Source organism: Geotrypetes seraphini, chromosome 2 (assembly GCF_902459505.1).
Source record: "Geotrypetes seraphini chromosome 2, aGeoSer1.1, whole genome shotgun sequence".
Lineage (NCBI taxonomy): Eukaryota > Metazoa > Chordata > Amphibia > Gymnophiona > Dermophiidae > Geotrypetes > Geotrypetes seraphini.
Genome location: NC_047085.1, coordinates 91501599 through 91517048, shown reverse-complemented (window position 1 = coordinate 91517048; position 15450 = coordinate 91501599). Strand labels below are relative to the sequence as shown.

The window sequence follows — 15450 nt, the reverse complement described above, 5'->3', positions numbered from 1 at the left end:
AAAATAGCCATATAATATATTTTCTGCTTTTAGCTAGAGCCTCCAAAGAAACCATCCAACTGGAGAAGAAAGCATGAGGAGTTTTTATCAACAATGCGAGCAGCGAAAGGACTTGGTAAAAGCCTTAAAGAAGGTGGAGAGATTCTACCACCACCACCTCCATCTTATGATCCTGGTATGGAACTTGTGGGTTGTTTTTTTTCTTTTCTATAAGTATACATAGGAGAGACTTATGAAAGAAATACAAAGGTTGATTAACCTAAATTTGGGGGGTTTTCCCATTTTATTTATTATTATTTTTGAACTTCCAGTTGTACAATTATAGCCTTGTGACAAATGAAATTTCAGTAAATCAAAATGAAAATTACAAAGAAATATAATAGACTATACACCACATAGTTAAAAAGGAAATTATAGGTAAGAAAATAATTCATTAGGGGGAGGGAAGAATATAGAATAGATACTATCTCCCAGAGTCAACCCCTATGGTGATTTCAAAACTTTAGGATTCATGTCTGGACCTTAATTTTTTAATGTCTTGTGTGTGACGGAATACGCTGGGAAGGGGTGAGAGACTCACACTCAGCCTCCTCTTAGTTCTCTGAGGCTGGGGATCTGCAGGAGGTGCATCCTCGGGGGAAGAGACCCCTTTCAAGATGTTCTAAATCTGTGTTTGCCAAGCACAGTTGCTTGGGGGCCGCAGAGCCCAGGAGGACTGGCAGGGGAACCCTGCCTGGGTTGGAGAGACCCCCAGAATAAGGCCTCACACCAGATTGTGTGAGCCTTATGTGTAATTCCTATTTGAACTGCCGAGGGTCCTCAGTGGCTGTTAGCAGCGCACCATTGATGGCGGTGCATGGGTTCTCCCCTCAACAGGGCTCGACAGATGTCCTGACCAGATGAGGATGCAGACTTGACCCAGGAGGGTTGGTCTGTCACAGACTGGAAGGATAGCAGATCTGATTCCATGTCACTTTTATCTCAGGATGAAGTCCCCCCAGAGTCTGCTTCCATACAGGAGGATAGCGGTCAAGAGGAGGTGGTGACACTGGATTGAGGGAAAATCCCACAGTGCGCTGGTTGTTCAGGGCCTCTGTGCTTTTGAGCATTATTTCCACCTTGCTCCATGAGTTAAAGCTGAAAGTCCCACCATCTACTTCTTCTCAGTGCTCAGTTATGAGTACTTCTGTGGCTCTGATCACGTTTTTTTCCCTCACATCTGGACATCACAAAATAGTCTCTGACACTGAGATTGCCAGAGGGATCTCTTCAAATGGCTAAGACTATGGCTAAGCTGTATCCAATGGCGCCAGATTTCTAGTAGCTGTTTGTTCAGCAGAAAGTGGATTTGCTGGTGGCGCAGGTCACTAAACAAACCTCTCTTCCTAATGAAGGAGGGGTGGTGATATAGAATCCTCAGGACCACAAAGTGGACTTGCTCCTCAAGCATCAATTTGAAACTTTGGCCCAAGGAATTAAGGGTGGACACGCTCGCCTGTCTCGGGCCTCAGACCTGATAGCTGGGTAAGATCCCCAAATGCTCCTCTCTGGGGTGAATTATATTTTGGATGCTCTTATAAATAATAATGATTTATTCTTATATACCACCAAACCATTCGTTCAAGGCGGTTTACAGCAAGGAAAAACTGCACAAATAGTGAATTACTTACATAAGCATATCAAAATTTCTCAGAAAATACAAAATGGCAATTAAGTCACACATTTATCAAACAGATAATTTTAAGAATTTTTCTAAATAAATAATAAGACTGAGCTTGGGGGAATAACCGTATTCCAACATGAATTCATTACACTAACCTGAAATGCAGAAGTTTTTCCTAAGAATCTCTTATAATGACATGCTTTTACCGATGGAAACATAAACCAGTAAGTTATCAAAGTTATGAGCAAGGTCTCACCCTATGCTGTATCCGCGTGATGGATACTCTGGATCAGACAGTAGGGGAATCATGGATTCTCTACAAGGAGAACTGTTCCAGCAGTTGGTAATGGAACCCACGCAGTCATACTGGATTTAGTGCTTACAAACGAGGAAAATGTTTCTGATGTTACAGTGGGTGATCATCTGGCAACCAGTGATCACTGCATGGTACGGTTTAATATTAAGACAGGTATAGAGAGGGCTCATTCAAAAGTAAAAGTTCTAGACTTTAAAAAAACTAACACTGTTCGGATTGGGGATTACGTCAAGGAATTGTCTGGATGGGAATGTCTGGAAGGAGTAGAAATGCAGTGGGCAAAACTGAAAGGAGTTATTGTAAGGACGACCAACCTTTTTGTGAGGCAAGTAAGGAAAAGAAGGTTGCTTTGGTTCTCAAAAGTAGTAGCTGAGAAGGTAAAAAATAAGAGGTCAGCTTTCATAAACTACAAAAGATTGCAGTAAGACGAAGACAGGCAAAAATAACTGGTAAAGTTAAGAGAGGCTGGAAAGCAAAAATTAGGGGAGAGTGTGGTGCAGTGGTTAAAGCTACAGCCTCAGCACTTGAGGTTGTGTGTTCAAACCCACACTGTCCCTTATGTCCCTAGGCAAGTCACTTAATCCCTCCATTCCGCTGGGTATATTAGAAAGATTGTAAGCCCTCCGGGACAGATAGGGAAAAATGCTTGAGTACTTGAATAAATTAATGTAAACTGTTCTGAGCTCCCTTGGGAGAACGGTATAGAAAATTGAATAAATAAATAAAATACAAATGAAAGAAAAAATAGCAGAATCAGTAAAACAGGGAGACAACATTTTTTAAGATATATCAGTGATAGGAAGAAGTGCAAAAGTGGCATTGTGAGACTCAAAAGTAAAGGGGAAGAATATCTAGAAGCTGATAAAGAAAAGTCTGAATTGCTTAACAAATATTTCTGTTCTGTGTTCACGGCTGAAGTGCCAGGAGCTGGACCGCAGAAGACAAACACAAATAGGGATGGAGGAGTGGTAGACCCTGATCGATTTTCAGAGGGTTATGTTCGTGAGGAGTAGAGAATGACATGGTGACAAAATTCATCACCATTCCCGTCCCCGCGGATAATCGCGGGAAACTTCATGTCATTCTTTAAGGAGAGAGGGAAGAATCAGAGTATGAATGGCCACAACCACTGACCCGCAAGCTTTGCTTTGAAGAATGCTGGTGTAGAAGGACTGAGGTTGAAATAGATACTAGAAAATGACATGGGATTATTTCCTGCGGTTATCCGCGGGGACGGGAACGATGATGAATTTTGTCACCGTGTCATTCTCTAGTGAGGAGCTAGCTAAATTAACGGTAGAAAATGCGATGGGGCTGGTTGGTGTACATCTGAGGGTGCTGAAGGAACTTAGGGGAGTTCTGGTGGCTCTGCTGACTGACCTTTTCAATGCTTCTCTAGAGTTGGGAGTGGTACCGAAGGACTGGAGAAAGGCAAATGTGGTCCCTCTACACAAAAGTAGAAGTAAGAAAAGAGTAGGGAATTACAGGCCAGTAAGTCTGACTTCTGGGGTAAGCGAATTAATGGAAACACACAGAATGGTGAAGTTTCAGATTTATTAAAAATTTGTTATACTGCCTAATTAGACTTCTAGGCAGTGTACATTGAATTTAAAAGGGCTAAATATAAAATACAAATAATAGGACCTAATTTATAATAACAGAGAGCACTTCCAGTAAATTATTACGCAGACAAACGAAACAATTATGAACAAACTGGGACATTAGAAAAAGGGGTAGAACTATAATATGTAAAGTAAAGAATGAAGAGGGGAAAATACAAGGGGAGGGGGATTACAGGACCAGAGGCAACATGGATTCACTAGCGGTAGGTCTTGTCAGACAAATCTGATCAATTTCTTTGACTGAGTGACCAGAGAATTGGGTAGAGAGAGTGCACTAGATGTGGTGTATTTAGATTTTAGCAAAACCTTTGACAGTGTTCCACACAGACAATTAATAAATAAACTGAATGCTCTCCAGATGGACCCCAAAGTGACGGGCTAGGTCAAGAACTGGTTGAGTAGAAAAAGACAGAGGGTAATGGTTAATGGATATCGCTCTCAGGAAAGGGATGTTACCAGTGGTGTGTCTCAAGGTTCTGTTCATGAGCCTTTTTTTGTAACATTTGCCTCTTTGCGGGTGATACCAAAATCTGCAATAGAGTAGACATGCCAGATGGTGTGAATAACATGAAGAAAGAGCTAGCAAAGCTTGAAGAATGGTCTGAAATTTGGCAGCTAAAATTTAATGCGAAGAAATGCAAGGTCATGCATTTGGACTGCAAAAACCCCAAAGGAACGGTATGGTTAGGGGGGTGAAGAACTTGTGTGCATGACAGAAGAGCGGGACTTGGATGTGATTGTATGTGATGATGTTAAGGTCGCCAAACAGGTTGAAAAGCTGACAGTGAAAGCTAGAGTGCATAGGAAGATGTATGGCCAGTAGGGAAAAGGAGGTATTAATGCCCTTGTATAAGACTCTGGTGAGACAACATTTAGAATATTGTATGCAGTTCTGGAGACCGCACCTTCAAAAAGATATAAAAAGGATGCAGTCAATCCAGAGGAAGGCTACTAAAATCGTGTGTGGCTTTGTCATAAGGCATATGGGTACAGATTTAAAGATCTCATATTTTAGAGGAAAGGCGGGAGAGGGTAGATATGATAGAGACGTTTAAATACCTACAAGGTGTAATAATAATAATAATTTATTTTTATATACTGCCTAACCAGCAGAAATGCGCATGAGTCTAATCTCTCTCATTTGAAAGGAAGCTCTGGAATGAGAGAGCATAGGATGAGTTAAGAGGTGAGAGGCTCAGGAGTAATCTAAGGAAATACTTTTTTACAGAAAGGGTGGTAGATGCAGAAGAAGTGGTGGAGGCAGAGAATGTGTCAGAATTCAAGAAGGCGTGGGATGGGCATGTGGAATCTCTTAGAGGAAGAGATAATGGTTATTGCAGATGGACAGAACTGATGGCCCATTTAGCCTTTAACTGCCATCATGTTTCTATGTTTCTGTGTGTTAAAACTCTTTAAAATTCATTTTTTTTTTTTTTTTTTGCTGATGCGTTTTGTTGACAAAGTTGAGAGGATTAATCTGAAACTAGGAGTGCATATCAGCTTTTAACTCTATCTTTACTTACTTTATTATTAATTATGTAGTTCTATTTCCTATTTTATTTTAACTTTTAATTTAATTTAATTAATTTTGTCATATGTAAATTGCATAGATATTTTGTCAATACTAAATAAACATGGAAACTTTGATTTTATGAAAAGCCTACTTAATGGGCTAGGGAAGCACTACACTGCCTGTGTGCATGCTAGCTCTTCCTCAGGGAGATCCATGTCCCAAACAGACATCTCCACCTCATACTACACTGGCTCCTAGTGTCCATGACCCTTAGAAACATAGAACCGTAGAAAATGACGGCAGAAAAGGGCTATAGCCCAACAAGTCTGCCCACTCTATTAACCCTCCATAAATACCCTCCTAGATCACATTCGGGTGGCGATACCCTTACACTGCCCTCGTATGATCCGACGTGAGCAGAACTAGGATGTTTGGGAGTCTCTTTCTATGCCATCTTGTACAATCCCCCTTTATGCTGGGAACAAGTGGGAAGTAGTGTTTCCCTACTGCCATGGGCTGTAGGAACTTCAATTAATAGAAATTCAGCTCCTCCCACTGCACTTATCTCCTGGAGCATGCTCCCTGGACACCAGTTTATATTCCTACAAGCCAGGATGTAGGAGCTCATCTCTTCTGCTCGTGTTTAATTTCTTTAAATTTAGAGTTTTATTTTGATTCTCTTGCACATGTTTGCCTTGTGCTGTGGAAGTACCCTGCTGATCGTCCTTGAGGTGGGAGATTGCAGACTTTTGATAAAAATCTTCTTCTGGGAGGTTACCTGCCACTTCAGTAAGCCCCCTGTACAGCTTGCACGTTGAATTGGGGCTCCAGAATTGGGAGCTAGTGCACCCCAGGTTCGTCCACTAGTGGGTGACACACAGGCTGCGCGGTTCCATGGAGATGTGCCCAAGATTGGGATCGGACTGCATACCTTCCCTGAGTGATCTGGTAATATTGGAAGTCGCTAACCAAGGTTTTCGGGAAGGTAAGGCAGTTAGAAGACTTGAATTCCAGTTTTCCAGCTTCCTGAGGTTTGAGATCTCCCTGCATGCTGTTTCAGTGTTGCCTGCCATTTGTTTATTACAGCACATAGCACAGTGAGTAGCTGTTTGCCTGCCTGGTTTAGCGATTTTGGGGGTCCTAAAAAGGGGTGGTTTCCCTGCATTCCCTAACCCCACCACCTCTAAAATTGCAAAATCGCCATTTTCCAGGGTTCCTTGTGTTTTTCCCAGGCTATTTTAGAGCAAAATCGGCACCCGCAGAGGCCATCTTGGATTTTTTCCAAACTTTTTAAGTTTATTTTTTTACACTAAGAAGCTTCGTTTTTGCACCAAACTTCTCAGATGGCTTCCTCAGGACATGATGGCATGGATTCATGCCTTGTTTGTGGCGGATGGCTGTCGGATTCGCAGCTGTGTTCCATGTGTGCCACGGCCTGTGAGGAGGTCGAGGTGTGCATGGATTTGGTGCTTTTCACCTCTGAAGAGGTCCTTCTTGGATCTACTGCTGCAAGCAGTAAATCACACCTGGAGACCCTCAGAAGTGTGATGGCGGCATTTTGGTGAAACAAAAAGCACAGTTCCAATGCAAAGTCTCATAAATCATCTAAGCACTCTAAATCTGAGACGGGCAGATTGGCCTTTACCGCGGGGGAATTTTTTCCCCCTGGAATTTGTGAATATGATATATCATGCATTCTTGGTTGGAAAAAAAAAGTCCATGCCTGTGGGCCCCCCCTCAGAAGCCAACCCAGCCTGCTAGTTCTTCTCCTCTGGACGCCAGTCTGCCTCTGTGCTCCCAGACAGGGACCCCGGAACGCAGACGGATAATACCTGCCATCGAGTCAGCATCTCTTTCTATCCCCCTGTTTTCTCTGGGCACCTCGGGGGCATCCACTGATGTGGCTAACCTAGTTGACTTTCATTATCAGGATTTGTGTGGCTCCTGAGATCTAGCGGATGATCCCTCTGTTCGCAGATTCTTCAAGCCTTGTCGTCTTGAGGATATCATTTCAGAATCCCTGCCGGAATTGAATCTACAGTCAGATCAGATCGTCCAGGCGGAATGTTCCTTGATGAGTGATCCAAGACCACTCTCTGCCTCCTTTCCAGATAATCTGGATCTTGTCCAGATTCTTTCAAAGGTTTGGGATAACCCAGAGGGTCCCCTGAAATGCGCTTGGGCCATGGCGAACCTTTACCCCATGGCGCCAGAGTTTTCCAAGTGCTTTGCTTCTCCGAAGGTGGATTCGGTTGTGGCTCAGGTCACCAAGCGTACCTCCCTCCCCTCTCATGAGAAGCGCTCCCCTGTGCCTGGAGGCTCAGATGTTGTTCTAGTAGACGGAAATTCACTTGCTGGCCCTCTCGGCTGTCTGCGAGGCAGGAGTATTGAACGTCCAGGCCAGTTTTCTCAACAGACAAAACTCTTGATCTGGAGGAATGGTCTCTGTCCCCGTAGGCATTCTCCCTCATTGTGCAGCACTAGGGAGGAATGGACATGGATCTTTTGGCCATAGCCAAGAATTCAAAGGCAGATCACTTCTACAATCAAAGAGCCAAACCAGGAAGCGCAGGGCTGGACACCCCACCAAGGTCCTATTCTGTGTTTCTTCTGTGGTCCATAGAGAGCTGGATTGTTTGCAAAATAGTGAGCCACCAGGGGCTGGTGATTTTGGTGGCTCCAGACTGGCACCGTTGGCTTTGTTATGCAGATCTAGTTCGCCTCCAAAGAAGCGGATCTCTTAGTCTTAGGCTACTGGTTCATCCTGGTCTACTCGGCCAGGGCCCAGTTCCTATGGAGATCCCAGAACGTTTTAGTCTTATAGCAAGATTCTTGAGCACACATCCCTGACTCGTAAGGGTTACTTTGGAGATTGCCATTATGACTCTCCTTAGAGCAAAGAAGCCTGTAATGTTTGTGGTTTATGCCAAATCCTGGAAGGCCTTCCAGTTATGGTGCACCAAGGAGCAGGTAGAGCCTGAGAGGGTTCCCATCCTGGTGATTCTAGCATTCCTTCAAACTAGTCTTGAAAGGGTCTAGCGTTTTCATGTTTCAAGGTGCAGGTGAACAATCTCTTGTGCTTTAGGACTCGTAGAAGTATGCAGTTGCTGGTGAATCATCCAAACGTCACTTGGTTTATGAGAGGGGCGTTAATATTGTTCTGAAAGGCCTGTCCTGGGCTCCATGTGAACCTCTGCTGGAAGCTTCCCTATTGGATCTTACAGTTAATACCGCGATTTTGGTTGCTATAGTCTTGGCAAGGCAGATCTCAGAGTTACAGGCCCTCTCCTGTGGAAAACCCTTCCTCTGGTTTACGGAGTCTGGTGTTTCTCTGCCTTCCATATCAATCTGGAGATTTGTTTACCCGCTTTTTACCCTACCAGTTCATTGAAACAAGACAGAATTTTGCAGAGGCTGGATGTGCATAGAGCCCTGCTTCTCTATCTGGAGAGGGCTAATGATTCCAGGCTCTCCAATCACCTTTTTATGCTGATGAGCAAACCAGCTTCCAAGGCTTCAATTGCCAGATGAATTTGCAAGGCAATTTCATCTTCCTACATTGCTTACGGTAAACAGCCCCCTATCTTAATGGCCGCACATTCAGCTAGAAGTGTAGCAACTTCCTGGATGGAATCTTGGGCTGTTTCTCCTGAGGAAATTTGTAGAGCACACCTTTACGATGTACAGAGTGGATGTTGCGGCTTGAGAGGATGCCGCTTTGGGGTCTTTAGTTCCTCAACTCATCTGTAACTTCCTAGATGTCTGACACTGCTTTGGTATGTCAGCTATGGTAAAAATTCTATGTGTTTGCTACTGAATGAAAGATTAGGTTCTTACCTTGCCAATCTTCTTTCAGATAGAAGACAGAAGATTCTGTATGTTCTGCCTTGTGTAGCAAGATTTATGGTACACTAATCAGTTACATAAACAAGTTACGTGTCTGTTAGTTTTGTCTAGGGAAAACCATAAACTCTGCCAGGTTCAGCTTTCTTGCCTATTTACATGACACAAGACCCAGGCTAATGAGAAATACTTTTATTATGAAAATAGAAAAATATAATTCACAAGCCAGCAGCAATATCTAAATATTGTTCACAAAATATCTGATTACATAAATGAAACTCAGTACATAATTATCACAATACACTTGTTATATAACTAAGTAAACTAATTCTTACACACACTAAACAATTCCTTATAATAATAATAATCCCTGATTAGCAGCAAATTATTACAGTTATCACCAAGGTAGCTTTACAAACCTTATCCTATATCACAATCGGATGCACTTATCTAACCCCAGCTGATAAGATAATAAGTTCCTTATTCTCACCATCTGATTAGGCCTCCGCCGAAACTTAGGTGAAATGGAAAACGTTCTTTTCAGCTTAGTAGACGTAGAAAATCCTTTTGTTACAGGAACGAGTGTTCGTCAGCCACTGGTACAGCTATAATTTATTAGCAGCCAAGTTTCCTTGAAGTGATGGAATTCAGAGCTGTTTAAGGTCCGATTCACTCTCTCTCTCAGGCAGAGAGTCACACGAGGTAACTGTTCAGGTCTTAATTATTTAAGAAAGAGATGCGTGCAGGACACTTGTGGTAAGATGTGAGCTTCCTCGCATCCCGACACAGACTAATCATAATTAGCACTTTTTCACTTGGACCTCGTCAGATGACTTCCTTGGACCAATCCAGAAACAGATCTTAGATGAATAGCCTTTCTGTGTAAAGTCTCATACAGACTGGGAGACACAGGCGCCATTAGACAGATAAGAACAGGATAGGAGTATACCTCCCACAAGAATCACACAGTCTAATTATGAAGACATAGATGAATGTCCTTGACTAGAATACCATTCTGGTACATACCCAGAATGCATCAGGCAGAAACAACAAAGATGTGTTCTTCTTTCTCTCTTCTTGCAAAGTTCATGCTGGAAAGATTTCTTGCAGACAATGGTTCAGGCTTGATGATGTCAGAGAGGCCTAACCTTCAGGTGCAAATAAGGAAACACCCCTACACTTGTCAAAACATTTGCTTCGCCTGGTTCCTGGCTCGGACATTGCCAATATTCGTCTCAGGACCTCTTCTCCTGTATCTAAGATTTAGCATACACAACTACAGGAACATGAGATCTTCTATTCCCTTTCTCCTTGGGGGGAAGGTTTATGGCTACTACTGGTGCACTTAGCAGGTTGGTTCCTAGCTACTCCTGTGTGTAATTTGTTCATGCTTTACAGAGCAGAACATACTGAAAATGAAGTTGACTAAAGTTGGTACAGACCTTAAATAAACCTCACCTATAGATTGTGCATTTCAACATGGACTTAAGAGTTTAGGTCACTTAACCCTCCATTGTCCCAGGTACAAAAATTTAGATTGTGAGCCCAGAAAAAGTATCTGCATATAGTACAGTGGTGCCTCACACAACGAACTTAATTGGTTCCAGGAGCAAGTTTGTTATGCGAAAAGTTCGTTATGTGAAACGCGTTTTCCCATAACAATACATGTTAAAAAAAATAATTCGTTCTGTAGCATAAAATATGCTAAGATGACATAAAAAAAGATAAATTTTTTGTTATTATTTTTATTTAGATACATCTAAAAACATACATCTCCCTGTCCTTTTACTTCCACTATCTTCCTATCCCATCTCTATTCCCTTTTGTCCCTCTCCCCATGATCAATCATCTCACCACCTCTCTCTTCCCTCACCCTCAGGGTTCAAGATTGCTTCCACTCTTTTTCCTGTTGTTCTCTCTGCCTGTCACCCTATGATTTAGCATCCCTTCTGCCCTTGTCCAATATTTCCCCTTCTCTCCCTCCCTCTCATCCCCTGCTCCAACATACCGTATTTCGACTGCCCTTCCATCCCCAGGCCTGCCAACTTCCACTCATTTACTGCTTTCTCCCACCTCTGCCAAAGCCCCCCCCCCGCTGACTGATACAGGCAGGAGGGATCCCACCCGCCCGCCGACCTGTGACTCCCTGCTGACCCCCCCCCCCCCGTACCTATAAGGTCTTGGCTGGCAGTGGGAGGTGAAGATATGGGAAAGCTTCAAAAATGGTGCGCAGCTCAAAGAAAACGTCGCTAAGAGTTGAGAGATATTTTCCAAGATAAGGTGGGGGGGAGGGTCTTGAGTGATACGTGGTCACGCAGAGTGGGTGGAGTTTCTCCAGACGTTTCTGTTGCTCGGCGCGCAGTTGGTAGTGCGGAGTGTGTTGCTGGCGCGTGCTCTTAGAGTCGATTTTTCTGCCGGCTGTAAAGCAACCATGCTCGTTCTATTTTCTAAAGCGCTCGGGTTCCTCTGGCGGCGGCAAGAGAATGACGAGGCAGAGGCAAGACCTATGCAAGGTACTTCTGGGTAGATTGTTATTTCTGGGCAGAGTCTGAGAAGTAGACGGATGGATATATCAATGTTCTATCAAAAACTTATTGTACAAATAGGTATGCCAATTTCTGTTCATGTAGCAAATGTGCGTTGTCTTTGGGCCTTGATTAGTCGAAGCAACGGCCCGCTGACTTTAGTCCATGGATGCAGCTTGGGCGACTTCGTTGTGTGAAACGAAGTTCGTTGTACGGATCAAGACATAAAGTTCGTTGTGCGCAGCGTTCGCTGTGCTAGGCGTCCGTTATGCGAGGCACCACTGTATATGTAAACTGCTTTGATTGTGCTCAAGAAAGGTATTTCAACAATTCCATGACCCTTTTACCCTTTACAATTGCTACATTTCTGTAGTGCTACTGGATGTATGCAGTGCTGTACACGTTATATGCACATACTTTCTCTGTCCATAGTGGGCTCATAAAAGGTTTTTTTTTTGTACCTAAGATAATGAAGGATTAATTGATTTGCCCAGGTTACAAGTAGCTGCAGTGGGAATTGAACCCTGTTCCCTAGGATCTCAGTCTGCTGCATTAACCATTAGGCTACATCTCTACTCCACTAGTAGCAGTTATGTGTGTGTTTGTTTTTAAGCTCAATTTTTTATCATTTACAAACTCAACATCAATAAAAACAGAAATTGCAAAGAAACATAGTATTAATACAGCCATCTCAAGCTGTAAAGCTGCTACTTGGTCCTGAGTTCATACATTCACATCACACTACTGTCTGGAATGTTATTCCAGACAGGATGGTCACTTCGGCCAAGCAGTATTGCAAAATTTATTTTCCTAATGGCCAACTCTCCCTCATCCCTTTCTGGTAAGCTAGGGTGTCCCACATGTGAGAATATGCTGCCTGCTTGCCCTGTGATAAAGCGCAGTTACTTACCGTAACAGGTGTTATCCAGGGACAGCAGGCAGATATTCTCACAACCCACCCACCTCCCCTGGCTGTTTTCTTAGCTTGCTTCACAAACTGAGGTGCTGTGAGTCTACATTGGGCGGAAAGGAACTTACGCATGCTCGGTGCAGGCTATTGTGAACTTTCTAAAAATCTTAAAGTGGCAATGAACTTTTGAAGTGTCCGTACCGGGGCTCTATGGATGACATCATCCACATGTGAGAATATCTTCCTGCTGTCCCTGGATAACACCTGTTACGGTTAGTAACTGTGCTTTTTATACTCTAATAAAATAAGTTCAATATAAAACTATTTGTGGCTTGTATGGCTGGGATCAGATGGTTTGTGGGGATGGGGACTGAGCTCGTTGGGATGGGGTGGAGATGGGGATCAAGCTCACAAGGCATGGCAGGGACCAAGTTCGCGGGGACGGGGACAAATTTTTTTCCCTGTGTCATTCTCTACTCAGAACTTTATTCTAGTTCTGAACTCTAGGAGTGCTTGTGATCACTCAACCCATTAGGATGCTTGATTAATCCCACACTACAGAAAACACCTGTTGCGTGCTATGTTTATATTTATTTGTATATGTATTGTTTAAAAAAGTTCACTTTCTTTTTATTGTTTTATAGACTATATTCAGTGTCCATATTGCCAGAGAAGGTTCAATGAAAATGCTGCTGAAAGGCACATTAATTTTTGCAAGGAACAGGCAGCACGAATTAACAATAAAAGCAAGTTATCTGTGGATACAAAAGGGAAGACGCCTGCTAGGACACAGGTAAACAGTGTATTGTGAGACATTAAGTGCATACAAATATGATGGTATGTTAGTGTGCTTAGGATTTTCAATTTGACCAGATTTTAAATGCAGATGTTTACCTCGTTCTTTCTCCATTCCTGTGTACCATCTCCTCCATGTTTCGCCCCTTCCCTTTCATCCCTGTGCACCATCTCCTCCCTGTTTCTCCCCTTCCCTTCCAATCCTGTGCACCATCTCCTCCCTGTTTCTCCCCTTCTCCTCCATCCCTGTGCACCATCTCCTCCCTTTTCCCCACCCATGATCTGACATCTTTCTCCTCCCCATGGTTTGGTATCTCTCTCTTCTTCCCCCCCCCCATTCCCGGCTCTCATCCTTTTCCACTCCAACCCTCATCCCAGAGCTAACTTAAAAACAGCTTCAGGGGACCCCGTGACTGCAAATCTCTTCCCCTTCTGTAACCTATCCCTCCCTCACCTTCCCAGTCTCCTTTCAGTCTTCTTGTTCGGAGAGGCCATTCTCACAAACTGCCAGCGCTGCCCCAAAGCTTTCCTTCTGTTGTGATCCACTCAGGCAGAAATAGGAATTTGTGTTGGGGGAGAGGGTCACAGATCGTGGCAGGAAGAAAGCTTCAGGGCAGCGCTGGCACCTTGTAAGAATGGCAGCCGCACCGGGGCCCCTCCAAGAAAGATTAGTGAAAGGAGACCAGGAAGGTGAGGGGTAGGGAGGGAGAGAAGGGGGAGAGATGCCCGGACCACATGCTGTCCTGGTCACGTGAGGTCCCAAAAATATTGGGGGTGCTCAGGCACGCATAGCACCCACAGAGCTGGTGCCTAAGGTAATCACTATCCTCTCATTCATTTCCTTGCCATCCCTTTCCTCTCCCTCCTGGTCTCTCCAATAGAATTCCACCATTCCCAGCATCTTCCTCCCTCCACCCTTCTAACCTAGCATCTGCTCCATCTTCCTCCCTTCTCTGCTCTCCTAGCCTGACATCTCACTTTCTGTTCTCTTTTCCCTCCTGCCTTCTCCCATCCCTCATTCCTAGCATCTATCCACCACTCCCTTCTGTTCCAGGATCCAATATATCCTTCTTTCTCCCCTATACACCTGCTATGTATTTCTTCCTCCCTCATACCCCAATGTCCAACATCTCTCTCTCTCTCTCCATTCCTAGGTTCAAGATCTTGCTTCCTGCCCCGTACAATATTTCACCATCTCTCCCTCCCCTCCATCCCATGTCTGTTTCATCCTCTTTTCCCATGCATAGAAACATAGAAACATGATGGCAGATAAAGGATAAATGGCCCATTTAGTCTGTCCATCCGCACTAACCATTATCTCTTTCTCTCTCTGGGATCCCATGTGCCTATACCAGGCCCTCTTGAATTCAGACAGTCTCTGTCTCCACCACCTCTTCTGTGAGGCTGTTCCACACATCTACCACCCTTTCTGTAAAAAAAGAATTTCCTTAAATCTATCACCTCTTAACTTCATCCTATGCCCTTTCATTGCAGTTTCTTTTCAGACTCAACTCATGCACATTTACAGGTGGCATGTGGCCCCCAGGCTGCGAGTTTGAGACCACTTCCCTAGTCCATCTTCTGTGAATACAGAATAGAAATAATTGTTAAGCAGTTCAGCTTTATCCTTGTTGGCTTCTACATATTTATCCTCTTCATCCTTGAACCTCACAATGCCATTTTGACACTTCCTCCTATCAGTTACATATCTAAAAAAATGTCCCCTAATTTTACCATATTGGCCATGGGATGCTGCAATCAGTATTCTCAGTATTTGTTGGGAAGTAGGGAGGGATGTCATCTAGTAGCCAGATGGTAGGGCTCATAATTGTAGAGTTGCATAACTCCTTCGCAAAGGATTGTCCCTCCAATGACAAGGGGGATTGGGAAAGTGAAATAAAAGGAAATAAGAACATAAGAAGTTGCCTCCGCTGGGGCAGACCAGAGGTCCATCCTGCCCAGCGGTCCGCTCCCGCGGCGGCCCACCAGGCCACTGCCTGAACAGTGGTCTCTGACTAATTTTGTAATTTACTTCTAATCCTGTCCCTATAACCTTACCTCTACTCCTATCTGTACCCCTCAATCCCTTTGTCCTCCAGGTACCTGTCCAGACCTTCTTTGAAGCCCTGTAGCGTACTTCTGCCTATCACATCCTCCGGCAGCGCGTTCCATGTATCCACCACCCTTTGGGTGAAAAAGAACTTCCTGGCATTTGTTCTAAACCTTTCCCCTTTCAATTTCTCCGAGTGCCCCCTTGTACCTG

General features: G+C 43.9%; 1 protein-coding gene across 3 annotated transcripts in view; it reads left to right on the top strand.

Moving 5' to 3' along the window:
- The window catches only part of ZC2HC1A (zinc finger C2HC-type containing 1A), a 174003-nt gene that overhangs the window by 47598 nt on the left and 110955 nt on the right, over nt 1–15450 (top strand). For all 3 annotated transcript variants that reach the window (XM_033933327.1, XM_033933328.1, XM_033933329.1), the window contains exons 4-5: nt 34–175; nt 13037–13185. In XM_033933327.1, the coding sequence (XP_033789218.1) occupies nt 34–175; nt 13037–13185 (291 nt within the window). The remainder of the gene's footprint in view (nt 1–33; nt 176–13036; nt 13186–15450) is intronic.